Here is a 26,270-nt window from a genome sequence, read left to right on the forward strand (position 1 = left end):
AAGGGTCATATTTCTAAATTAATGATGGTGCATTTTATATCTCCCTTATTTTATTTTAGCTTTAAAAAGAAAATACTGCCTTCAGATGAAATTTCTGTATCTAGAAAAATAAGAAGCAATTTCTTAAAACCTTGGATTAAGGTCTTTTATTGCTAGACCTTAGATATCATGCGCTAAAGGCTGAAAACTGGGATTGAAAAGAAACAGTTGGGGCTTTTTTACCTTCCCCAGCAATCACACTGCGCCCCCGGCCCTTTTAGGTCTAAAAACAGCCTGCCTGTGTGACTCTAGGTAAATGAACACCGGGACTATCTTTAGTAATGGAAACTAGACAGTATTCTGGGTCTGATGGCATCAAAGTGAGGCACTCAGGAATCTGATGGGACACTCTGAAATTTTTTCTCTTCAGTTGTGATTTCAGAAGAGGTCAGCCGGAAGATGTGGGTGAAGTCTGTCATCTGTGTGGAGATGGTGGCAGGAGGTGCAGTGGTGGCCCTTGATTTCTGGGTGCGCTTGGTCTTCTGTTGGTTGGGGTTACGGAGGTCAGTCTTTGGTGCTGATGCCTGAGAGGCCTGCTGCTTTCATTAGCACACAGGGTTTGCCTTCGACTGGTGCTAGTCCACCAGAGGCTCCGTAGGAGAACGTGTGCAGATTAGTACAGATTCATCACCAGGTTTCAAAAGATAAACCTAAAACTTTACTAATGGGATATTGGTATCCTGTTTATATTTTGAGACTAGCATTTAATGTATGTGTGTGTGTGTGCCCAGTTGCTCAGTCGTGTCTGACTCTTGGTGACTCCAAGGACTGTAGCCTGCCAGGGTCCTCTGTCCATGGAATTTTCCAGGCAAGAATTCTGGAGTGGGTTGCCATTTCCTCCTGCAGAGGATCTTCCCAACCCAGAGACGGAACACACATCTTTTGTGTCTCCTGTGTTGGGAGGCAGATTCTTTATGGCTGTGTCACCATAGATAGAGCCTAACTATAAGTGTTAGTATTATATGGCAATTACTAACCTCAGATGATTTAATGGAAAACATTTCTTTCTCTTTCAGAACAACTGAGATGGACTACCAATCTTGAGTTCAGAGAATTTTCAATTTATTTGAATCTCTTTGTGGCTCTTTTTTTTTTTAGCTCCCGATTGAAGATTTATGCAGTTTAACCTCCCAGTCACTGCCCATTGCACAGACTTCAGTAGTGCCCGAATCTACAGAAGACATTCTCTTGAAGGGATTCACGTCCTTAGGAATGGAAGAAGAAAGAATCGAAACTGCACAGCAGGTGAATGGTAGCTTTTACTTCTAAGAATATTTATTGTTTTAAATGTCTCAAGAGAGGGCTAATAAAAAAAGGCCCTAATTAAAACTTCTGACCTTTTAAAATTGTAGTTAAAATCTTTATAGAATTTTTTTACATGTGTGGGAGAAGGATGTATTATATGCAGCAAGTAAGGAAAACACCAGGGATCTTCCCCACAGCAGTATCTTTTGCCAGAACAGTCTTGATTTTGTGATTTTTGTGTTAGTGGTGGCTATTTCTTAAGTGTCTTAAGTGAACCTGTTGCCTAGTTTTATTTGCAGTACAGATAAAAATACTATATTCCAAGTCTGGATGTTGATAGACTATTACATTTATTAAGGTTTTGATACTTTATGCCTTTTTGACCTCCTCCCAGTGTGTGTCTGTATTAATGTGCGCCCTGGACATACACAGACCTGCCCCCACTTGTTGCTAGGTAATTTCTTTCTTAAAAACCTCAGTATTCTCTTTAGACGAAAGCTTATGGTTATTTTTCAGTAATTTAACATGTGATTGGTTGTTTTTTGGTTATTTTTACTTGTTCACAGCTGTAAATTTAAATCAACTATAACTTCAGTTTAAAAAGAAAAAATCACAGCTAAGGCGGTTACCAAGTGAAACATGGAGCAAATGTGCTGAATCGCACACACTTAGTCAGGAAAGGCAGTGCCGCAGAGTGGTGAAAAGCTCTAGCTCTTGAGTCAGGCCAGCGTGGATCTGAAAGGCACCTCCCTCTCTTACAGTCAGGGTTCAGTGAACGAGAGCCAAAGTGCTTGGCAAATGTAATATCTTGGGAGAATAAAGCATACCTTTGACTTCAGATCCCACCTGAGAACTATAGAAGATAATCTTGCACCATGTCTATGAACTTATTTGGAGTATTTGAGAAAAAAATCTGGATTAAATTTACACTTGCATATCTCTCTTTAAATTAAAAAATCTAATACATTGAGTTATAATTTACATATAATGAAAATGTACTCATTTTAAGTATACAACTTGATGGTGGGCCCAGAATTCAAATCCAGGTTTAGTTGATGCAAAAGCTATGTTTTTAAACCACTCCTTTATATTATTTCTGAGCTTATATTCTCACAATTATTATTAGATAATATTAATATTTACCCAAAGCCCTATGTTACCTACTCATATTAGGCAAATTAGCAGGTAGGCAATAACCTCTTGGGAAGAAATATTTATTCCTGTTAACACATATTGTCTTGTTAATACTCTTATTTTGACTCTGAATGTTGCCAGTGTTTTTAAGATACTTTGCTTTCCCTAGCATATAGACACTGATCATGCAATTAAATTTTCATTTCCTGGCTTCAAACTTTTAATGTCTGAGCCCCAAACAATACGACTTAGTGTCTGCCCTTCTGACTTGCTGTTTAGCTTGTAGCCACTCTTCATTTTGTTGTAGTTTTATTGACAACATAATACTCTATTTTTCCAGTTTTTCTCATGGTTTGCAAAGCTACAAACTCAGATGGATCAGGATGAAGGAACTAAATATAGGTATGTGGCTCTCATTTGTTGGCTATCCTGATTTTAAGATCATCTGAACCGTTTTGTAATCTGTGTCTTTGAATAAAATTAAGGTACAAAGAAAACTTGAACAGTCACATGTTCTTTAAGGATAGGTGGAAAAGGCAATGGCACCCCACTCCAGTACTCTTGCCTGGAAAATCCCATGGACGGAGGAGCCTGGTAGGCTGCAGTCCATGGGGTCTCGAAGTGTTGGATACAACTGAGCGACTTCACTTTCAGTTTTCACTTGCGTGCATTGAAGAAGGAAATGGCAACCCACTCCAGTGTTCTTGCCTGGAGAATCCCAGGGACGGGGGAGCCTGGTGGGCTGCCGTCTATGGGGTCGCACAGAGTCAGACACGACTGAAGCGCCTTAGCAGCAGCAGAGAAGATGTAGGTCATTACAACTGGTAGTGGGAGTTGTGTGATTAAAAGAGGAGTCAGTTAGGTTAGGAGGGAGACACTGATTTTTAGATAACTTGAGATGGAGTGGGAGTGTTGTCAAGAACTCTGCTGTCTTCTCTTTAGAGGGAGAGGCCCAGGAGACTTTAGGGATGGCCGCCTGGGCTGCGCCTGGGCTGCATTGTTTTGTTTGCACGTGTTGATGGCGTGGAGGAAGTGACTGTGATCTCTAGCTGATTTGGGGGCTCTGAGTTGAACATTTGCATTCATTTAACGTTAAGTGACAACTGTTGCTAGGCACTGTATTAGGCTCTTTTATGTATGATTCCATTTGGTCTTCATAGCAACATTATCCCCATTTTACAAATAACTAAACTGGGGCCTGGAAATGTTGAATCCTTGCCTAATGTGATGGAGACTTGGGCAGAGCTGGGACTTGGACTCACGTCTTCCAAGTCCAGAATTCTTCCCGTGACTTTGTCCCTCAAAGGCAGACTTGACCTGAGGGATGGACCTGCTTGATGACCTTGGTGTCCCAGTCTTGGAGAGCTGAGCCCATGATTTATTGACCTACATGTGAAAAGCCAGTTTATGGCTCCAAGGCTGATGCCTTTTGTTGCTCATAGTTTCAGTCATTTTCCTCCTTAAGCATGGAAACAGTTTGTGACATAGTTTTTGCTACATTTCTGAATTAATAAATGTTTGTGACTAGGTCAGACTTTTCCTTCTGAAATGCAGGCATTTGGGGGAAAAACAAGATTTTGTTGTTTATTGTCTATGCTTATTGGGGGAAAATATTATTGCCAATCCCCTTTTGGTTCTGTTTTCTAGACAGATGAGGGATTACTTGTCTGGGTTTCAGGAGCAGTGTGATGCTATATTGAATGATGTAAACAGTGCTCTTCAGCATCTGGAATCATTGCAGAAACAGTATCTTTTTGTGTCCAATAAGACAGGAACCCTACATGAAGCCTGTGAACAGCTCCTGAAAGAGCAGGTAATTTGGAAGAAGAGAGAATGTCAGTGAATATATTTATTATTTTTAAATAGATGAATATAATTTAAATCTGATTTCCTTAATTTTGAACACTGCTCTGTAAGAGATTTGCATTCGTAAGCATACAAGTGGTTACATGGACAGCCTGCTTTTAAGCTTATAGGAGCAGGGTCCCTGGCGAGCTCTCCTATGTTTTGAGCTGTTAGGTCTCAGTACAGTTTCAGAGTGAAGAGGATATATTTGTTTGCTCTGTCTGCTCTTTATTATTAACACTTAATTTTGGCCACGCTGCGTGGCTTGCAAGATCTTAGTTCCTTGACCAGGGAATGAACCCCAGCCTTGGCAGTGAAAGCACTGAGTCCTAACCACTGGACCACCAGGGAATTCCCTATTGACACTTTTCAACCAAGGGGTAGTGATTGTAGTAATGGTGGGGTTTATGAAATGATGAACAGATCTAGATTGCACTTAAACTTGTGACTTAAAGATAGAATATTTAAGTTACTATATTTATCTCAGAGATTTCTGTTTATATTTTGTATGCTTTTTAAAAGGCAGTGCTTTGTTATTCTGTAAAAAGATCTTAATATAATTTACTGTAAGAATCATTGCTTATTTTAGCCCATTATTGCTGAAATCTTTAGGCATTATTGTGAGACTATATATCTAATATAAACCTATATGACTGATAGAAACCTCTTCAATGTAATTTTGAGACAGGAGTGTTGATTCTTATATTCTAGTAATAATTGATTTTTCTCTTTTAAAAAACTGCAAGTCGGAACTTGTTGATCTGGCTGAAAACATTCAACAAAAACTTTCCTATTTTAATGAATTGGAAACTATTAACACAGTAAGCATTGTTTTTTTATCTATTTCCCCCTCCTGAGTATAATCTTTAAACTTATAAATTGGCTTGAGTGGTATTTTTAACTTAACAGTTTGCTTGTTGTTAAGGTATTCCTATTTGTGGCTGATAGACATACCATTACCAGTTCAGATTTTTTCCACATATGATTTAAATAATAGTTCTTTTTATGTTCTATTATAGTTATTAAACTCTCTTTTTTGGTTGACTCTTATAGTATCTTATTTGCAAGCTGTGATGTTTATAAGAAGAAATATTACATTTTAAATGTTTCTGTGGTTGTGTTTCTATAATATTAATTAAAACATTTCTTAAACTAATCTCATGTTTAGTTTGAGGAAAAGTATAGCCTTCTTAAAGCATTCTTGTATCCCAAAGAGATCGTCACAATAAGGACTCCTGTGTAAATTACATTTTTCTGTGCTCTGGCTCATAAATTAATTATAATAACTGCATATACATCATGTTATTAAAATTATTAAAAGTAATCTTAATTATTAAAGTTCTTTGAGAGAGAAATAAAAATGGTAGCCTGTTAATAGTGGAATACATTGACAAACTATTTGTATATCAAGATTAGAAATAATTGATTTTATATTTTATATATATTAGCTTTATATATTTTTATATATTGTCTATTACATTACATATTAAATATCATGTTACTATTATGTTACCTCTATTTATACTCATATTACTTGTATATGTTTACTTATATTTTACTTTCATAGTATGACTGCTAAACATGTTTTAACTTTGAGAAAATCACCACTCTTTGAAATGTGAAAATTTATGTTTTAAAGTACTAGAATATGAAAAATCTAGGTTCTTGATGTATTATTTTAATGTAACTGTACAATTGAGGATAAAATGTTTGCTAATTCATGAAGAGCTCCATTAAAGCTCATTAGGAATAAACTGAATTCAATCCATATAATTTTTAATTTGTCCTCTATTGTATTGTTACACATGGGCTGCATTTGAGGCTATTTTTTGACTCTTAAAATGTAAAATATTTTTTTTCCCTTAAAGAAATTGAATTCTCCCACATTGTCTGTGAATAGTGAAGGATTTATACCTATGCTGGCCAAGTTAGATGATTGTATAACGTACATATCATCTCATGTAAGTCATGGTGTTTCTGTATGTTTTAAAGAAATCTTAACATCTCTGTGACATCACTTATTATGCAATAATTATTTCTTCCTAAGGGAAAATACATATCTGTAATATACTTGAAGAAAAATTGTGGTAAATTCTTATTCACTTTCAGTAGTGATGTAAAATAGTGTTGTACTTTCAGCTGCTATGGAAGCCTCTGAAGTAGAAAAAGGGTCTGGCTGACACAGCTTTATCCCATCTAAGAGGGCTAGTGATTTGTTTAGACTGTTGACTTCCTGTTTTGCTAGGTACTTCATTGGAAACAAAAATTATTACTTGGCAGGGGAAATGAAGGGACAAGCCCTTTGGTGTAATCACCTTCTCTTACTGTCCACTGAGGATTTATAGCTGTATTTATTTTACCCAACTCCACTCCTTTTCCTAGTTGGGCCTCACATATTAGCCTTGAGGTCTGTGGGGTACTGAAAATATATTTTGCTAAAAATGGCGAATATTTATTGAGTCCTGCTTTGTGTCAGGCACAGGGAATTTGGCTATGACCAAGACAGTCATAGTATTTGTCTTCAAGGAGCGTATGACCTACATAAGACCTTCCTTTGAACTTTCTGTATAGCTTTGCATAAAGGTTGGTTTTCATTAAATGTTTGCTTTGTTAATGTTTCATATGTATAAATCTTTCCATTTCCTTTACAGCCGAATTTTAAAGATTATCCTGTATATTTACTGAAGTTTAAGCAGTGTCTTTCTAAAGCTTTGCACCTCATGAAGACATACACTGTGAACACACTACAGAACCTCACAAATCAGTTATTAAAAAGGGTGAGTTAACTGGTGAGGTGGGTGTTTTTTTTTGATTCGTTTATTTTCCATAACCTTAGTCCGAATACATAGAAGAACTATACAGAAAAGATCTTCATGACCCAGATAATCACAATGGTGATTATCCTGGAATGCAAAGTTAAGTGGGCCTTAGGAAGCATCACTATGAATAACGCTAGTGGAGGTGATGGAATTTCAGTTGAGCTATTCCAAATCCTAAAAGATGATGCTGTGAAAGTGCTGCACTCAATATGCCAGCAAATTTGGAAAACTCAGCAGTGGCCACAGGACTGGAAAAGGTCAGTTTTCATTCCAACCCCAAAGAAAGGCAATGTCCAACGAATGCTCAAACTACCACACAATTGCACTCATCTCACATGCTAGTAAAGTAATGCTCAAAATTCTCCAAGCCAGGCTTCAGCAATACATAAACCGTGAACTTCCAGATGTTCAAGCTGGTTTTAGAAAGGCAGAGGAACCAGAGATCAAATTGCCAACATCTGTTGGATCATCGAAAAAGCAAGAGAGTTCCAGGAAAACATCTACTTCTGCTTTGTTGACTACACCAGACCTTTGACTGTGTGGATCATAATAAACTGTGGAAAATTCTGAAAGAGATGGGAATACCAGACCACTTGACCTGCCTCCTGAGAAATCTGTATGCAGGTCAGGAAGCAACAGAATTGGACATGCAACAATAGACTAGTTCCAAATCGGGAAAGGAGTACGTCAAGGCTGTATATTGTCACCCTGCTTATTTAACTTATATGCAGAGTACATCATGAGAAATGCTGGACTGGATGAAGCACAAGCTGGAATCAAGACTGCCGGGAGAAATATCAATAACCTCAGGTATGCAGATGACAACCACCCTTTTGGCAGAAAGCGAAGAAGAACTAAAGAGCCTCTTGATGAAAGTGAAACAGGAGAGTGAAAAAGTTGGCTTAAAACTCAACATTCAGAAAACTAAGATCATGGCATTCAGTCCCATCACTTCATGGCAAATAGGTGGGGAAGCAATGGAAATAGTGACAGACTTTATTTTTGGGGGCTCCACAATCACTGCAGATGGTGACTGCATCTTTGAAATTAAGACACTTGACCAACCTAGATAGCATATTAAAAAGCAGAGACTTTAGTTTGCCAGCAAAGGTCCGTCTAGTCAAAGCTATAGTCTTTCCAGTAGTCATGTATGGATGTGAGAGTTGGACTATAAAGAAAGTTGAGCACTGAAGAATTGATGCTTTTGAACTGTGATGTTGGAGAAGACTCTTGCGAGTCCCTTGGACTGCAAGGAGATCAGACTGGTTAATCCTAAAGGAAATCAGTCCTGAATATTCATTGGAAGGACTGATGCTGAAGCTGAAACTCCAGTACTTTGGCTACCTGATGGGAAGAACTGACTGATTGGAAAAGACCCTAATGCTGGGAAAGATTGAAGGCAGGAAGAGAAGGGGACAACGGAGGATGAGATGGATGGATGGTGTCACTGACTCAATGAACATAAGTTTGAGCAGGCTTTGGGAGTTGGTGAAGGACAGGGAGGCCTGGCTTGCTGCAGTCCATGGGGTTGCTGAGTGTCACACGACTACGTGACTGAACTGAACTGACTGAGCTCTTGTTTTTTTTAACCTATTGTTAAATAAGAATATACATTGCAACTTCATTTATAATAAGAAAAATGGCCATATATATTTGTCTGTCACAGTTTTATTTTCAAAGAATACATGAGTGTGAGAAATAATTCAGTACTATATGATAAATAATAAAAAAGATTCAGACTATTTCTCACTTAAACTTTTTCTGTCTTTTTAAAGAAAATATTAGGAAATACATCAAAATGATAAAAGTGGTTCTGAGTGGTAGAATTATATATGATGGGTGATTTGAATATTTTTCTTTATAAATGATGGATTAATTTTCTCTATTTAGGAAATTTATTATTATTGAGTGCCTCCTGAGTGCTTGGCATTGTACTGGGGACTGTGCAGTAGTGAAAGGAGATAACAAGGTCCCTGCCCTCATGGAGCTTATATTCAGGAGAAATAATCAATAAAGAAATAAATTAATCAATTAAAGATTGTGGTAGATGCCAGGTGGAAAATTAGCTGAGTGTTAGGTTAGAAAATAAAAGTGGAGCTAGATAGGATGGTCACTGAGCACATTTCTTTCCTAAAAAAAATAAAACCTTAAAGGTAATACAGTTTATTTTTTAAGCTTACTTGCTAAAAATATGGAATATTTTCTTGAGCTTTCAGTTTAGAGCTACTGATTTTTGTATTGAGTTTCATCATTCACATTGCTCTTAGCTAACAGAACAGATTGTATGAGTTTTCTGTTGTGCAAAATTTTTAATTTTGAAAACTAATACCTAATATGTACTGGTACTTACTATGTGTTGGTGCTTTATAACTGAGCTCTGTAAAACGTTTGTGCGTATGTTTTGTCTCCATTTAATGGATGCCCTTTATCTCAGAGAGGTTAAATAATTTGACCAATGTTCTATAGTCAATAAATGACTGTGAATCTGAATTCAGTCTTTTTTACTGCCAAAATTCTTGAAGCATAGGATAAATTTTAATTATAAAAAGGAGAGAGATGGCAGCTCCACACAATTATTTTATATGTAGCAATAACAATATTTAGTCTTTCTCTCTGTAAGCTTTTGGTTGGTATTAGGCCAAGCAGGACCCATATGACATGGTTTGTGTTATATTTTCTGAATAATTTTTTGTTTGCTAATTATCTGCCTTCTCTGTCCTCCGCCTTGTGTCTTTAGGAGCCTTCATCTGTACCTAATGCAGACAATGCCTTTACACTATTTTATGTGAAATTTCGAGCTGCTGCCCCCAAAGTCAGAGTAAGTCTGTTGACATAAAAAAGATACTGCTATGAAATTTATTTAGCCAGCCCTTTGGAAATGCTAATGTATGTTAGGTCCATTGCTTATACCAGGAAAATGAGCGTGAATGAATGGTAGGCTTTGTCCTTCCACATTGTAGCAGTATATGTTGAGGGGCTCTAAGCCCACAGAGCAGGAAACACCTAGCTCTTCTGTGATGCTCAGGGAAGGTTTCCAGATGAAGCTGATATTTGAGCTTAAAAAGCTTGAATTTAGAGAGGACTTGGGGGGGATTAATAAGGATATTTTTTACAGAGAGAGCAACATGTACAGGGAAGGTACTAGAACCATAAAAGACATGTCTTTGGGGAGAACCTCATGTAATTTGTTGACGCTGGAACACAGACTTTAGTAGAGTGTGATGAGAAATTAGAACGGTGGCAGAGGCCATCTCACGAAGGATGTTTCATGTCATGCTCACTCAGGAAAAGCAGAGAACCAGTACAGTATTTTAAACCAGTGGCATCCCAGATACAGCTGCCTGGAGCTGGTATGTGTATCTGTTTTTATTGTTGTGAAGTTTCTAGAAAGAATGGTCTGCTTTTGGTGACTTTGACCCCACTCTCTTCCTTGTATCCATCTTGAAAGTAAGTGGAAGGGAGTTTTTGTTTTTCAAAGCAGGAACTTGGTCTTGTTTAGAGAAGATGCAGCAGCTAGTTGATAGTTTGAGGTTTAGATTGTGCCAGGTTGGTTGCTTGTTAGTCAGTTAACAGTGATACAGTTGATGAGAAAAAATGGTGTAGGCATGAGGGCTCAGTGGTGAGTGGTATTTTTGGTCTGTTAGAAATTGACAAAGTAAGGTGTAATAGTCAGTGTTTTTCAGGATTTGGTGAGACCGGTGATACTGCTGATGGAATGTATTAATACTTAATTTCTTCCTCAAAAACATTTTAGCAGAATGGAACAAAAGTCTCTAAAAATATTTATCTTTACTGACTGGTGCTGGGAGCCCCCAACTGGGACTTAGGTATTATTACTGTATCAGCTTTCCAAGGTCAGAAATGGAATCTCAGTGACGTGGGCTTGTTCTCCTGGACTCAGACAGCTACTGGGAGTCAGCACTTAAACCCTCTAGTTTCGCTTGAAGACCCGGAGCTCTTAACCACGGGGCTGATATTCTTAGAAAACAACCTTGATGACTAGCAGTAGAAGAATGTCTGACTTAGAGTGCATCTACTCAGTAGGATATCAAATAGCCATGTAAAGTAATGTTCTAAATAGTACTTATAATGATGACTCAGTGACTGTTTACTAAGTGCCAGGCAGCAGGCTAAGGCTTTTCAAATATTTTCATCTGATAACAGACGTTATTTAATAAAAGGAAAGTATTTTAAAATATTAGTTTTTCAAAAGCAGATTGTAAAGCTGAATATATAGTATAATTCCAGTTTTGTTTAAAAAGGAAAATAACTGTGTACATACAAACACTGAAAGAAAATATTCTAAAATACTGTGATTTTTTTTTTTTTAATTTTTTCATTTTAGGTGATTTTTGTTTCAGCTTTTTTGTATTCCCAGATTTTCTAACATGAGCTTCTGTTACTGTTACAATCAGAAAGTAATTAAAAGTATTACTAAAACAGATGAAGTTAGTGAGCTTTTCTTTATTCCACAGACTCTCATTGAACAGATAGAACAACGATCTGAAAAAATACCTGAGTGAGTACCCACAGGTTCTTCAGTTTCCAAATTACCTTGCTTGAAGTGCTATTTTTCCAAGTTTGCTGTGTCCTTGATGTTTTCTGAGCAATTACCTTGTGTGTTATACCAGCCTTTTCTTGTGGCACACAGCTCAATATGGGGAGCAAGGTCGTAGACCTGACTTTATGAGTCTACAAAGCATTTTTTTCCCATATAGCAGGATTTTCTCCTCACTGAGTAGATGTAGGACACTCCTGGAAGATGAATCTTTCTTTAAAAGATAAAGGTTTTGTTAGATCATTGTGATTTGTTTGCTTTTTCTTTATGTACATAAATGTTTCTAGTTTTTAATGTGGGCAGGTGAGCATAACCTTGAAGGCTTGGCACCCTATTTTGGGATTTAAGATCAGAGTTAATTTACATACCTGGAATCAGAAGTTTATGCTCCAGTCTCATTTGCTTTTCATCAGATACCAACAACTGCTAACTGACATCCACCAGTGTTACCTTGATCAGCGGGAACTCCTTTTGGGCCCCAGTATTACTTGTACTGTAACCGAGTTGACCAGCCAGAATAACAGAGACCACTGTGCCTTGGTAAGTTTCTGCTTGTTGTGGTTTAATGTTAAACCTTCTCTTAAGCTGTTCTGACACGCTAGAAACTACACGTGGGTAAATAAGTTTTGGTCTTCCCATCAACAAACTTACAGACTCTTTCAGTTATGACAAATCTCACTTAGTAATTAGCATTCATTTGGGCAAAATATTCTAATTTTGATCTATTTTTGAGCATGTGATGATTTACAAATAAGTATTGTTTTTTGAAAGATGAAGTTTCAGAGTTGGTGGATTTGTGTACAGTTTAATCTTAGCTTTTGCTGCAGAAGTGCGTTTTATTTAGTGTGATTTTAATTCAGACTGTAGGAAAGTACATAAAGATTCTTTTTTTAAATACCCACCTTTGAACTGGAAGAGTACTTTTCATTGTCAAAAGTTTAGAAAACGTAAGAAAATAAAAGTCATCTATATCCCCATTATGCTGAAAACCATTTTCTGTTATTAGGAAGTTGTTTTATGAATTACATATGCATAGTCTCTTTGTAAATAAAGTGTCTGCTTTGCTTCATCCGTGCTGGCTGGAGTCGTCATGTGCCTTAACTGTAGGTGGTGTGTGTTTGTTTCCCACAGATTCGCAGTGGCTGTGCCTTTATGGTTCATGTGTGCCAGGACGAGCACCAGCTTTACAATGAATTTTTCACAAAACCAACCTCAAAATTAGAGTACGTGGTACATGGACTCCAATTCTTGTTTTTAAGATTTAGTTTGCTAATGGCTTATTATATCATAGTAGTACTCTAAAATTAACTAAGGCGTGTTTTAATTTTTGTGGATATATGAACAGAGTATTCATATTGTTGGATGAGACAGTGGCTGTTTACTTTGAAATAAATTTGCAGCTTAAAGGCCAATATGCTTTCATAATTTTATAATTATGGAAACAGTAAGTTACAAGAGTAAGAATCCTGTATAGGCAGCTATTTTAGTATATGGAGCTGTTTATCTCCACTAAGTATAATAATTCTTTCTAGTTAAAAAAATTATATGATTTTAACTCATGAGAGATACTTAAAAATGTAGATACTATTTAAAATCCTTTTTCTTATTTTTCTCAAGGTGTCTTTCAAATCCACTATTAGTCACTTCTGAGTTCCTCATATTGGTGATTTTGACTCATAAGAATCCCAAGATTATGACTCTCATAATGCGGAACAAACAAACATATGTTATGGTTTTGGTGAAAGACTATATATAGAAGAGTACGGTTGACAATGTAAAGAGTATAGACAGCCTCACTTTTTTCTTTTCAGATGTTTAAAATTGTCAGAATACTTGGTGCATGTCCAGAATACTTTGAGTTTTGTTTATCTAAATCTGTATGTATTCAAGAGATTTGAATCAGTCTTTCCTGGGGAAAATGTCACCATTTGATTCATAGTGGTGTAGGTTATTTTATAGTGTAGGAAAATTAAAAAATAATTAAATTATTTTATAGTGTAGGTTATTTATGGTGTAGGAAAATTAAGTCTACTGAAATATTTTATTGTTTTTGAAAGGACATGCACAAGATTATTGCTAATGTAAGTAAAAATAATAATAAATTGACTTTCAGCTGGGGCCAGCTAATTTGTTGACTGTGAGGATTGCTTATTCTGAGCTTTTTTATTGATTCTAGCAAAAGCAGTTCAGAGAATTACTATCAGCCTTTCACTTCTCATTGTTTAATGTTCCCGCATATTATTTTCCAGTACATTTTCATTATTTTTATTGGCTGAAAGTAATTAAGGGTGACTTTTAAACTATTAGAAAATACTGAAAGGATTACTACTGGTAACCGTGTTTCATTCTTTCATTTTAGCGAACTTTTGGAGAAGCTGTGTGTGTCGTTGTATGATGTCTTCAGGCCATTGATCATTCATGTTATTCACTTGGAAACTCTATCAGAACTTTGCGGGATTCTTAAAAATGAGGTGCTTGAAGATCATGTACAGAATAATGGTAAATGATAAGTAGAAATGATCATTTCAAGGATTATTTTTAAGAAATATTTATTTAGTTGCACTGGGTCTTCGTTGTGGTGTGTGGGATCTAGTTCCCTGACCAGGGATCAAGCTCAGGCCCCCTGCACAGAGTCTTAGACACTGGACCACCAGGAAAGTGTCCCGAAAGGTGTTTTTAAATTATATCTGTGACTCAATGAATTTGAAAAAGATTAAGCCATTCTCTGCGCCCCCCCCCCCCCCACCCCAGTTCAGTTCAGTTCAGTTCAGTTCAGTTCAGTCGTGTCTGACTCCTTGCAACCCCATGAATCACACCACGCCAGCCTCCCTGTCCATCACCAACTCCCGGAGTTCACTTAGACTCACGTCCATCTAGTCAGTGATGCCATCCAGCCATCTCATCCTCTGTCGTCCCCTTCTCCTCCTGCCCCCAATCTCTCCCAGCATCAGAGCCTTTTCCAATGAGTCAACTCTTCGCATGAGGTGGCCAAAGTACTGGAGTTTCAGCTTTAGCATCATTCCTTCCAAAGAAATCCCAAGGCTGATCTCCTTCAGAATGGACTGGTTGGATCTCCTTGCAGTCCAAGGGACTCTCAAGAGTCTTCTCCAACACCACAGTTCAAAAGCATCAATTCTTCAGCACTCAGCTTTCTTCACAGTCCAACTCTCACATCCATACATGACCACTGGAAAAACCATAGCCTTGACTAGAAGGACCTTTGTTGGCAAAGTAATGTCTCTGCTTTTCAATATGCTGTCTAGGTTGGTCATAACTTTTCTTCCAAGGAGTAAGTGTCTTTTAATTTCATGGCTGCAGTCACCATCTGCAGTGATTTTTGGAGCCCCCACAAATAAAGTCTGACACTGTTTCCCCTCCCCCCCCATCCCTATACAAATTTAATATATTTAAAACTTGGGTTGATGCCTTGTCTCTTTTTGAACCAAGATGCACTTTATCCTGTGACTAAAATAATAATGGGGAAAGAATTTTAAAGTCTGTATAAAATTAGTAATAAAATAATTACAGTTACTGTTCTTTCTGGCATCTGAAATCCAGAGAGAACCAACCATTAGTTTAGTTTGGGCATTTCTAGTACACTGTGGGGCTTCCCAGGTGGCTCAGTGGTAAAGGATCTTCCTGCAATGCAGCAGAGCCTGGATCGGGAAGACCCCCTGGAGAAGGAAATGGCAACCCACTCCAGTATTCCTGCCTGGAAAATTCTATGGACAGAGGAGCCTGGCAGGCTACAGTCCATTCTGGGGTCACAAAGATTCAGACACGACTGAACACATGCCTGACTAGGGATTGAAGCTGGACCCTTGGTAGGAGAGTGTGGAGTCCTAGCCACTGAGTCTTTGAGGAATTCCCTCATTTTATTTTTTTACTCATTTTTCCTTGTAAGAATGTTAGCAAGTCATTTAGTATCTGTGGAACTCAATTTATATGTAAAATGGGGATTAACTCAGTTAACAAGTTGCTTTAGCCATCTCTCAGGATTGGTATGAAGCTATATGAGATACCTTTTGAAAATCACAGAGCACTTTAAAACTAAAACTAAGATTTTATTATTCATATTAATAATAGAAGTTATTTCAGAGAGTCTCTGGAAGAAGATCTAAGGGAAAATTTATTTCCCAACTTTAAATCTGAGGAAATCGGAAGACAGTTATTTCAAAATAGAATATAACCAGTCCTTGAAGCAAGACCGGTTTATCCTATTGTAGACAATTTTGTGATGTTTTGCTTGTTTAAAGAAAGTATTTTCTAAATCTAAAGGAATGGGTGATTGCACTTTTGTTTTTAAATCAGCTGAACAGCTGGGGGCATTTGCAGCTGGTGTAAAGCAGATGTTAGAAGATGTACAGGAGCGGCTTGTCTACCGGACCCACATCTACATTCAGACGGACATCACGGGCTACAAACCAGCTCCTGGAGATCTAGCGTATCCTGATAAGTTAGTTATGATGGAGGTGGGTCGTCTTGTTGGATCTTTCACCCACCCCCACACTTTTGGATATTGTATACCGGTGAAGATAGGATATTTCTTTTTAATTCTCATTCAGGATGCAAAATCAAGGGAAACTTGCTGTGAAATCTTAGGAAATAACATTTTTCAAAAACTGAACAGAAATGATTTGTTACGGTGTTCTTTTTTTTGTCCTTCCTTTAAGTTGTGTTTTATAAACATTCTGTTAAGTTATCTCTTCTTTTCCATTATGCATTCTGTTTTTAAGGTGAATTTGTGTTTTCTTTTTTTTTGTAAGTGGCATCAGTTCAGTTGCTCACTCGTGTCCTACTCTTTGCGACTCCATGGACTGCAGCACACCAGGCTTCCCTGTCCATCACCAACTCCTGGAGCTTACCCAAACTTATCTCCATTGAGTCGGTGATGCCATCCAACCATCTCATCCTCTGTCGTCCCCTTCTCTTGCCTTCAGTCTTTCCCAGCATCAGGGTCTTTTCCAGTGAGTCAGCTCTTCGCATCAGGTGGCCAAAGTATTCGAGTTTCAGCATCAGTCCTTCCAATGAATATTCAGGACTGATCTCCTTTAGGATGGACTGGTTGGATCTCCTTGCAGTCCAAAGGACTCTCAGGAGTCTTCTCCAACACCACAGTTCAAAAGCATCTTCTTTGGTGCTCAGCTTTCTTTTTAGTCCAACTCTCACATCCATACATCATTACTGGAAAAACCATAACTTTGACTAGACGGACCTTTGTTGGTAAAGTAATGTCTCTGCTTTTTAATATGCTGTGTAGGTTTGTCATAGCTTTTCTTCCAAGGAGCAAGTGTCTTAATTTCATGGCTGCAGTCACCTCTTCAGTGATTTTGGAGCCCCCAAAAATAGTCTGTTACTGTTTCCATTGTTTCCCTATTTATTTCCCATGAAGTGATGAAACTGGATGCCATGAACTTAGTTTTCTGAATGTTGAGTTTTAAGCCAACTTTTTCACTCTTTTCTTTCACTTTCATTAAGAGACTCTTTAGTTCTTCTCTTTCTGCCATAAGGGTGGTGTCATCTGCGTATCTGAGGTTATTGCTATTTCTCCTGGCAATCTTGATTCCAGCTTGTGCTTCATCCAGGCCAGCATTTCTCATGATGTACTCTGCATATAAAATAAGCAGCGTGACAATATACAACTTTGATGTACTCCTTTTCCTATTTGGAACCAGTCTGTTGTTCCACGTCCAGTTCTAACTGTTGCTTCTTGACCTGTATACAGATTTCTCAGAAGGCAGGTCAGGTGTTCTGGTATTCCCTGCTCTTTAAGAAGTTTCCCCAGTTGGCTCCTAAGCCCAGCCTGGCTGGTCAGGTGCCTGAGCTCTTCCCCCAGTTTTGGGCAGCTCCTGCTCTGCAGGGTCTGCGCACTGCTCCCAGGTGTCCTGCAGCAGTTCTGTACCGAACTTCCTGGCTTCTCACCCTGGCCCTCCTGTGACAATGAAACTCTCTGCGGCTGCCAGCCAGGCCTGTTTCCAGACCCTCCTCGGGTCAGACCTCTGTGTTGACCGTGGCCTTGAAGGCGATTCCAGGTTAGCTACCCTGCTGGATGCAGCGACTGGAGCTTCCGACCCTCCTAGAGGAGGAGGCGGCTATGTTCGGAGTAGTGCACAACGAAGCAAAGTGGGAAAAGGCAGGAAGGCAGGGAAGCAGCTTGCTGGCCGAGACCCCTCAGCCTGACCGTGTTTCTCACCGTGTGCCTTTAGATCTGCCTGTTGGTGGTAAGTGACATAGAAGAGGGTCAGTAACATAAGCCACCAGAGTGGATGGTCGCATAACCATGTGTCATGGTCTCTTAGTAAAACCCTGCATGCAGGTTGTCCCCTCAAAACTACACAGTACTGGTCTCCAGTTTATGGCCTGAAGACTTAGGCATATCTCACTAATCTTTCAGTTACAAATGTATTTTTGTTTCCTTTTGAGTGCTGGACAGAGTTTAAAATGCCTAGGGTATTAGTGCTAAAACAGAACCTGGAGCTTCTTATTTTTATTGACTCATTTTTTCGAATGGCAAGTATGCTGCAGGTTACAGCAGTGGAGACAGGACATGGGAAAGGGCGGGGTGGGGGAGTTGGTAGTGTCACCAACTGTTCCAGGAAGTTAGTGAGGGCAGCCCTGGGCCTTGGCCTGTGCTGAGTTCTCGGCACCCTGGGAAGTTAGCCAGTCAGTGCACCTTGGACCTGCTGGTCACCCCCTCATGGGCCAGGCCCACAGTAAAGCTGGAGGCACAACCCAAAGCTCTAGGCAGCATGTCCCTCCTGCCCATGGGGTCAGAGCACCGAGAAGGGCACTGTGGAGATTACCTCTGCTGGGGGGCATATCCTCAGGAAGGCATCTACCTGGTGAAGGAGCAGCCTCTGCCTTCTTGGTGGGGACCTTCAGCAGTGCCAGCGTCTTGGGCAGACTGGTGTTAGTAGGTCTGCTTCTAAGCCTTATGCAGGGACTTGTGCTCGCTTTCTCCTTCCTCCCTTTCTTCCCTTGTCTCCTTGTGAATATCAGTTTTTGTTTTCTAGATAGAGTACCTGTTTTAATAATTCTGTCTGATAGGATGTCAGGTGATTAAGTTTAGTATATACTCCCCATGCCCCCACCTTGGACTTCCCAGGTGGTGCTAGTGGTAAAGAACCCTCCTTCCAGTGCGGGAGATGTAAGCGATGTGGGTTCGATCCCTGGGTCGGGAAAACCCCCTGGAGGAGCACATAGCAACCCACTCCAGTATTCCTGCATGGAGAATACCATGGACAGAGGAGCCTGGTGGGCTACAGTCCATGGGGTCACAAAGAGCTGGACATGACTGAAGCGCCTACCCCCTCCCAGTATAATTTAGTGGTACATTTGGTATGTTTCTTCAGTCATCACTTGGCCAGTGTCTTGAGTGTTTTCTTGTATAGACCTCTTGGTTTAGACCTCTTGAATACTGCTTCCAGTGAATCTACTTGCTTCTTTCTTTTGGTAAGGGTCAGGGGTATAGAGTGGTCTGGCTGTTACATCTGTGTGCCATTTGGGGATTAGCTATACTTTCTGATTTGTGCATGCAGAATGAAAGGACAGGCCTGATTGATTTGGAGCCTGTCTCCTAAATAGTTACCTGGCCATTTCTTTTTTTTGTCAGTAGCTGAATGTCTTTTAGGCCTTCATTTCTGTGTATTTCCCCCTGTATAACCAATGGAAATTGGTAGGATTTTCACTGCCCCCTTAGTAGTTAGTGATGTGTATATTTGATGATATTTTTTAAGCAGTGAAGAAGAGCCAGATAGTTTCTAGTCCATAAGATAATTTTTTAAAATCTGTTTTTAAAAAGACCAAACTGTAGCTGTTCTCACATAAAGAGAAAACCATGGTGTGAGTTAGCTCACTACTTGATACAAGCATGTCTGACATCCACAATGTATCCAGTCTTAAATCTGAGTATTTTGTTTCTAAATAGAAAGTCGAAAATTAAGCTTCTAATCTGAGCCTTGTATATTTGACTCTTTAGCACATACCTTGTAATGGTTCTGAAATCAGTGGTTCAGGAAAGCCTGTGTTTGCTTTTATGAAAATAAAGACACTACCAGTTTAACTTCTCATTTCTATGTGCTGTTTTGGCGTGGTTCTCTTAAGTAGTCTATTTATTCATGAATTAGGATATATATTTTTTACTTTATAGAAACATTGTGTTTGTGTTGCTAGACACAGCTAAAAGCTCATGTTCTCTGATTTCTTTATACAGCAAATTGCTCAGAGTTTAAAAGATGAACAGAAGAAGTTACCACCTTCAGAAGCTCCGTTTTCAGATGTTCGGTTAGAAGAAGCAGAGCCTCCTAATAGTCTAACAAAATCTGGTATGTTATGCTGTCTTAACGTCCATTATTTAATTCATTCATTTACTATTCATTCACTTAATAAACTTATATTGAGGACTTGCCGTGTCTCAGGCATGAAAAACTGTTTATGCCTTTGAGGGGAGATTGGCATGCCACAGGCATTAAGCAAGAAGTTCAGGGGTGACAGGATAAAGATACGCACAGGACTCTGGGACCGAGGAAGGACCATGGAAGAATTGTGAAGGGGGATGAGCTTTGTGTGCAGAAAGGCAGGTTCAGTGAGAGCTGTGGAATCTGAAAGCTGTCGTGTGGATGTGTGTGAGAGAGCCAGGTGGAATAAGGTTGTTTAAGACAGAGCAGCTTGGAGGCCTGCAGACAGGAATGGAACACCGTAGGTGCTTGGGGAGGTCATGTGGTTTGGTGTGTTCGGGCACGAGTTATTTGTAGGGAAGGAGCAGCTGAAACAGGCCAGAGTGTGATAGGCGTCAGGTGATAATCTCATGGACTTGGGAATTCTAGCTACTTGTACCACCAGTGTTGCATTTTTTAATGTGCCTGGACTGGGGTGAAAATTCGACAGAAATGTATGGCATAGCTTGAACTAGGTGCATGTTATGCAGGGAGCAAAATTGTCTAAGAGTCGCCCTGGATAACTCGTGAGTTATCTCGTGCCCCCTGTGTTGGCAGGTGGATTCTTCACTGGCCCACCAAGGAGTCCAGGGTGGCGTTTAATGGGTCTCATTTATGATTCACATAATAGTCCTCATGGACTGCACTGCTCTAGAGCGATAAAGAGGAAGGCTAGCTTAGACATAAAGACTGCGGAGTCAGTGACACTTGGGATTGTATAAGATCACCCAGGACAGAGTAGCAGGACAGTGGCGGAAGTCTGGGGGGACACTCGTGATAGGGGCTGACATTAGGAGCAGATGGAGGGAGTGGACCGGTACCAGGTCGGCAGGGAAAGAACAGCCAGAGGGCTGGGAAGCAGGAAGAGAGGGTGTGATCAAGTCAGAGGAGGAGGGCTTGGCAGAGTGGTTTGAGTAATGAGCTGAGAAATAAGAAATCTGAGATCGTTTTGGCCAGAGAGTGGGATACCGAGTTTTAATAATTAAGAGGTAGAATAGTTCAAAGTAGTAAAGTCTGTAGAAATTAATAAGAAAGTAATTCTGAAAGAAAGTTACAAGAAACTGTCTGGACTAGGGGTGCAGGAATGGAAGCAAAGGTCTTTGGAGTTGAGAAGGTCAGGGGCAACCACGTGGGTCATCCATATGGTTACTGATGTTATTCAGAATGGAGATGGAACTGGGGATGGAAAGCAGGATGCTGAGTCTTGGCAGGGGGAGCAAGAAGAAGAGAGTCATCACTTCCTGGTCTTCTGGTGTGTCAGAAGTACATGAGAGAGGCCTCTAAAGTGAGGCCTTTAGCTGATGTGATGTTCATGTGGCAGGAGGAGTGAAAAAGTGAAAGTGAAGTCGCTCAGTCGTGTCCGACTCTGTGACCCCACAGCCTGCAGCCCGCCAGGCTCCCCTGTCCATGGGACTCTCCAGGCAAGAACACTGGAGTGGCCTGCCTTTCCCTCCTCCAGGGGATCTTCCCGACCAAGGGATCGAACCTGGGTCTCCTGCATTGCGGGCAGACTCTTTACCATCTGAGCCGCCAGGGAAGCCCAGTAGGAGTAGATGTCAGGGCAAATCGGCGGAGGGTCCATCCTGTGAAGAGGCTGATTATCAGTGTCTTCAATAAGCGTAGCCCTTAATCTCCATGTCGAGCAAGTGAGGGCAGTGTGAGGCTCACGGAGGAGGAGACGAGCAGGCGCGGGAGGCGCCCTGCAGCCGGTTTGCGCTGCTCCTCAGAAGAGGCAGCTAGTAGGCCCTGGACTTGGCTGTATAAGGAACTTTTCCCCATCCGCCGCTTCAACTGTTAACTGTTCTCAAGAAAATGAAAAAAGGAACAAATAAATTGACTTCCAGCATTAAGCTACTTAAACACATTTATTTCACTAAACTTTATAACTTGGGAGTACTTTTTGGGCTCTTTCATTTTGAAGGAGGAATCCTGCAGATAGCCTGATTCTCAGCAAAACTATGGATACTTAATCTCCTAAATATTCCATGATATAATTTGTCTAGTTCATTCTTTCTCCTTAAGAAATTTTATATAAGGTAGGTATCCTAGTTTAAAGTAAGGCAGAGCTTTTAAAACTTTTACAAGTATCACATATTTTTGAAAAAAAAAAAAAAAAAAGCTTACAGAACGATGAAGAGAAAGCACCGACCCTCAGTGTTGCCCTCAGCCCTTTCCTGCATAAATCTACTCCGCAAGCCTCCAGGTCTCCTCTTGAGCATATGCAGATCTGGCTGTTTTAAATGTTTTTTATTTTTTTGGCTGCACCGCATGGCTTGCGGGATCCTTAGTTCCCCAACCAGGGTTCAAATCCAGGCCCCCTGCAGTGGAAGCAGAGTCCTAAGCACTGGACCGCCAGGGAATTCTCTATAGCTTTTTTTTAAAAAAAATGAATTCTGTTTTGTTTGGCTATACTTTTACTTTTTTATTATTAAAAAAAATTCAAATACACAGAAACATGGAATGATACAATGAACACCTATGCCCACCACCTGGATTTAAGACTTAATTTTATCATATTGTATCTATAGTTTTGCTAATTATCTTCCCTGGTGGCTCAGAGGTAGAGCGTCTCCCTGCAATGAGGGAGACCTGGGTTCTGTCCCTGGGTTGGGAAGATCCCCTGGAGAAGGAAATGGCAACCCACTCCAGTGTTCTTGCCTGGAGAATCCCATGGACCGAGGAGCCTGGTGGGCTACAGTCCACGAGATCGCAATGAGTTGGACACAACAGAGTGCCTTCACTTTCACTTTCACTTATTGACATCATTGCAACTTTGCCTTTGAGTAGTTCAGCATCTCTCCCCCTACCCCCCAAAACGGGACATCTTTCACGTAACCATAAACCATTATTGCACTGAAAAATTTGGTAATGTTTCCTGATGTGTTCTAATACGCAGCCTGCATTTCAGTCTGCCCTTCTTGTCTCAGAGTGTGGTCTCAGCTCCACTCTGATGGCTTATCCGAATTCTGGTCCCCCCACCCGGGTGACCGTGCTTCTCTCACAGAAGTGTTTCTGTGCAGCTGTGCAGCTGTGCAGCCACACGCCTCTCATTCTCCTCGTCACGCTTGCTGGCAGCTGTCTTTTCTGACCTGGGGAGGGTTGGGGGGGGGCTGCTGGACACACAGCGCTGGTCCCTTGGGCACTGGATACACTGTGTGGGCCTGGAAGTGATGCAGTTCTGCACGTGAAAGGCTGCCAGGTGAACGAGCTGTGATTGATCTTCCTGTGTAAAGCGCTTTGTTTTCTTGCCACCCCCCTCCCACCCCCGCCCGTGTCCACTGACTACGTTTAGATCTGTCTCCTTCTTACTGGGTGCATGGTATTCTGTAATGGGTGCACACTGCTCCTGTAGTTCATAAAGATAATTGATTCCAGTGTGGAGAGGGCAACTTGGGCTAAATGTGGGAGGCTGGAATGTACAGAAGTGGGTATTCGTGTGTGTTCTCAGTCAGTGTGTTAAATCTCACCTGTCACCGATGTAGATTTCCTTTGACATTCTCGATTAGAGACAAGGCTAGAGAAAATGGATGCCTCCAGCCTTTGATTGGTGACAGAAACTAATTGACAGTTAATAATTGCTGTGCATGTAAGACAGACCTGTGAAATGTCTTCTTTTCCACTTGGGGTTTTAGGTTCATCTGAATCTCTCAATCCTAGGCCACAGACCACGATTTCTCCAGCAGATCTTCATGGAATGTGGTATCCTACAGTTCGACGAACTCTTGTCTGTCTCTCCAAATTGTACAGATGTATAGACGTATGTGTGTCAGTCAATCCTTGTAGCTTTACTGTAAATTGCTTGCTCTGTGACTTAAAATGTTTTTTAATTTAAATTTTATTTTAAGATCTTGATGCAATATATTTTGCTTGGTATTAGATTCAGATAATATGGTTTTTATATACAGAGATAACTTTAAGATCACTCTAACTTAGAGATTCTTAACCTGAGTGTTTTGTAGGCTCTCAGAATCCTCTCATGGACTTTGCATAGTCTGTGAACACCTTGAAGTTGTGGGTAAAATTTTGTCTATGTTTGTATTTGTCTTTTTGAGAAAAAGACCTATAACTTTTATTGTTTCTCAAAGCCTGTAGCTTTTGTTTCTCATGGCTACAAATACATTTAAAACTATTGATTAGTTCATCTGTCTTTAGTCTATAGATGAAGACAAAGATGCAGGAAGGTTAATATGTCCAATGTCACATAATGTATATTTTGTATAATATACATTTAGTACTGAATGCAACTACTTTTGTACTCAGTTTAAGTCAACTTCTTTAACAAGTGTTGCTTGTTACACAGATTACATGTGTTTCTAACCATGGACTAATTATTTGCTGAAATTAGCAGTACCCTTTTAGTTTTTTTAGCCTCAACTTATACTGCACATTTGTTTCAGGTGGCATTTATTTTAAGCATTTCAGTTTAACGATATGTCAATCACTGAATGACCAGTTGTCTACATTTATTTAATGTTAGTGTTAAAACCAAAAAAAATAGTTTATAAAAATCAGTGAATTTAATTCACTTTTCAGAAATTAATTTGATCATTACAACTTAAATAGCATATGAAGAGAGAAGTGATTAAATACAGAAAGAAAAGAAAGTGAAGTTGCTCAGTCGTGTCTGACTCTTTGCGACCCCATGGACTGTAGCCTACCAGGTTCCTCTGTCCATAGGATTTTCCAGGCAAGAGTACTGGAGTGGGTTGCCATTTCCTTCTCCAGGGGATCTTCCCGACCCAGGGATTGAACCCGGATCTCCTGCATTGCAAGCAGATGCTTTACTGTCTGAGCCACCAGGGAAGACTACAACGATCATGTAATTAATTGTTCAGAAGCCACTGTCTGTTTAGAGTGTGGTTCAGAAGGGAACGTGTGTATCCCCTCCCACTCTGGAGATCCTCTGTGCTCACCGCCCTCTGGCCTGAGCAGGATTGCACAGCTGGCTCATGGGTTCACTGAAGAGCTCACTACTTGATATCTATGTTAAACTGCATCATTCCTGGAGTTTGTGCTCGGAGATTCTGGAATTGAACCAGAAAGCACCTTTTACTCCATTCTGGGACTTTTAGGGGTAAGGCCAGGTTGCCTGTTGCAGAGTTGGATTCTCAGCCATTTTGCCCAGCTGCTGAGATCTCTCCCAGAGGGAGACTTGGATGTTGGCAGCCCTTCTTCCCCAGGTCCTCCCAGTAGGTGTATTGAATGATAGTGTTAGGCTGGGATTCAGAAACTTCCTACAGTGGAGCCAGGATCCCAGGGGAAATACAGGGGGCCCCATTCCACATAGGACATATTGTCATCACAGACCCTGGTGAAGTCTCTTAGGTGCGTAGTGGGAATTTTAGGCAAACAGTAGGTAGGCCCATGAACAACACTGTGCCTGTTTTTATTTTATGCCCTAGGCCTGCCTATTACATTTTCACTTAGCGTATATTCAAATCTTACCCCTCTCCATCTGACCAGTCAAAGGTAAAGAAAGACAGGAGCAGGAGGAAGAGAGGGTCTCAGTTGACCCTGTCTTCCTAAGGCAGGCAGGGTGAGTGATGTAGCAAGTTCAGTTCAGTCACTCAGTCGTGTCTGACTCTTTGCGACCCCATGAACCTCAGTACACCAGGCCTCCCTGTCTATCACCAACTCCCAGGGTTTACTCAAACTCATGTCCATTGAGTCAGTGATGCCATCCAGCCATCTCATTCTCTCTCATCCCCTTCTCCTCTCGCCTTCATTCTTTCCCAGCATCAGGGTCTTCTCAGATGAGTCAGCTCTTCGAATAAGGTGGCCAAAGTATTGGAGTTTCAGCTTCAGCATCAGTTCTTCCAATGAATATTCAGGACCAATTTCCTTTAGGATGGACTGATTGGATCTCCTTGCAGTCCAAGGGACTCTCAAGAGTCTCCTCCAACACCACAGTTCAAAAGCATCAATTCTTCGGCACTCAGCCTTCTTTATAGTCCAACTCTCACATCCACACATGACCACTGGAAAAACCATAGCTTTGACTACACAGATCTGTGATGGCAAAGTGATGTCTCTGCTTTTTAATATGCTGTCTAGGTTGGTCATAACTTTTCTTTCCAGGAGCAAGCATCTTTTGACTTCATGGCTACAGTCACCATCTACAGTGATTTTGGAGCCCAGAAAAATAAAGTCTGTCACTGTTTCCATTGTTTCCCCATCTATTTGCCATGAACTGAT

General features: G+C 40.2%; 1 protein-coding gene across 1 annotated transcript in view; it reads left to right on the top strand.

The window, feature by feature from the left end:
* Window positions 1-26,270, top strand: part of COG3 (component of oligomeric golgi complex 3) — a 59,369-nt gene that overhangs the window by 8,747 nt on the left and 24,352 nt on the right. The window contains exons 2-15 of the mRNA XM_068984389.1: window positions 1,138-1,284; window positions 2,759-2,820; window positions 4,066-4,231; window positions 5,010-5,084; window positions 6,132-6,224; window positions 6,915-7,040; window positions 9,820-9,900; window positions 11,558-11,601; window positions 12,054-12,180; window positions 12,772-12,863; window positions 14,000-14,139; window positions 15,952-16,112; window positions 19,853-19,964; window positions 23,708-23,832. Coding sequence (XP_068840490.1) covers window positions 1,138-1,284; window positions 2,759-2,820; window positions 4,066-4,231; window positions 5,010-5,084; window positions 6,132-6,224; window positions 6,915-7,040; window positions 9,820-9,900; window positions 11,558-11,601; window positions 12,054-12,180; window positions 12,772-12,863; window positions 14,000-14,139; window positions 15,952-16,112; window positions 19,853-19,964; window positions 23,708-23,832 — 1,551 coding nt within the window. The remainder of the gene's footprint in view (window positions 1-1,137; window positions 1,285-2,758; window positions 2,821-4,065; window positions 4,232-5,009; window positions 5,085-6,131; window positions 6,225-6,914; window positions 7,041-9,819; window positions 9,901-11,557; window positions 11,602-12,053; window positions 12,181-12,771; window positions 12,864-13,999; window positions 14,140-15,951; window positions 16,113-19,852; window positions 19,965-23,707; window positions 23,833-26,270) is intronic.

The sequence above is a fragment of the Capricornis sumatraensis genome, chromosome 12 (genome assembly GCF_032405125.1).
Source record: "Capricornis sumatraensis isolate serow.1 chromosome 12, serow.2, whole genome shotgun sequence".
NCBI lineage: Eukaryota > Metazoa > Chordata > Mammalia > Artiodactyla > Bovidae > Capricornis > Capricornis sumatraensis.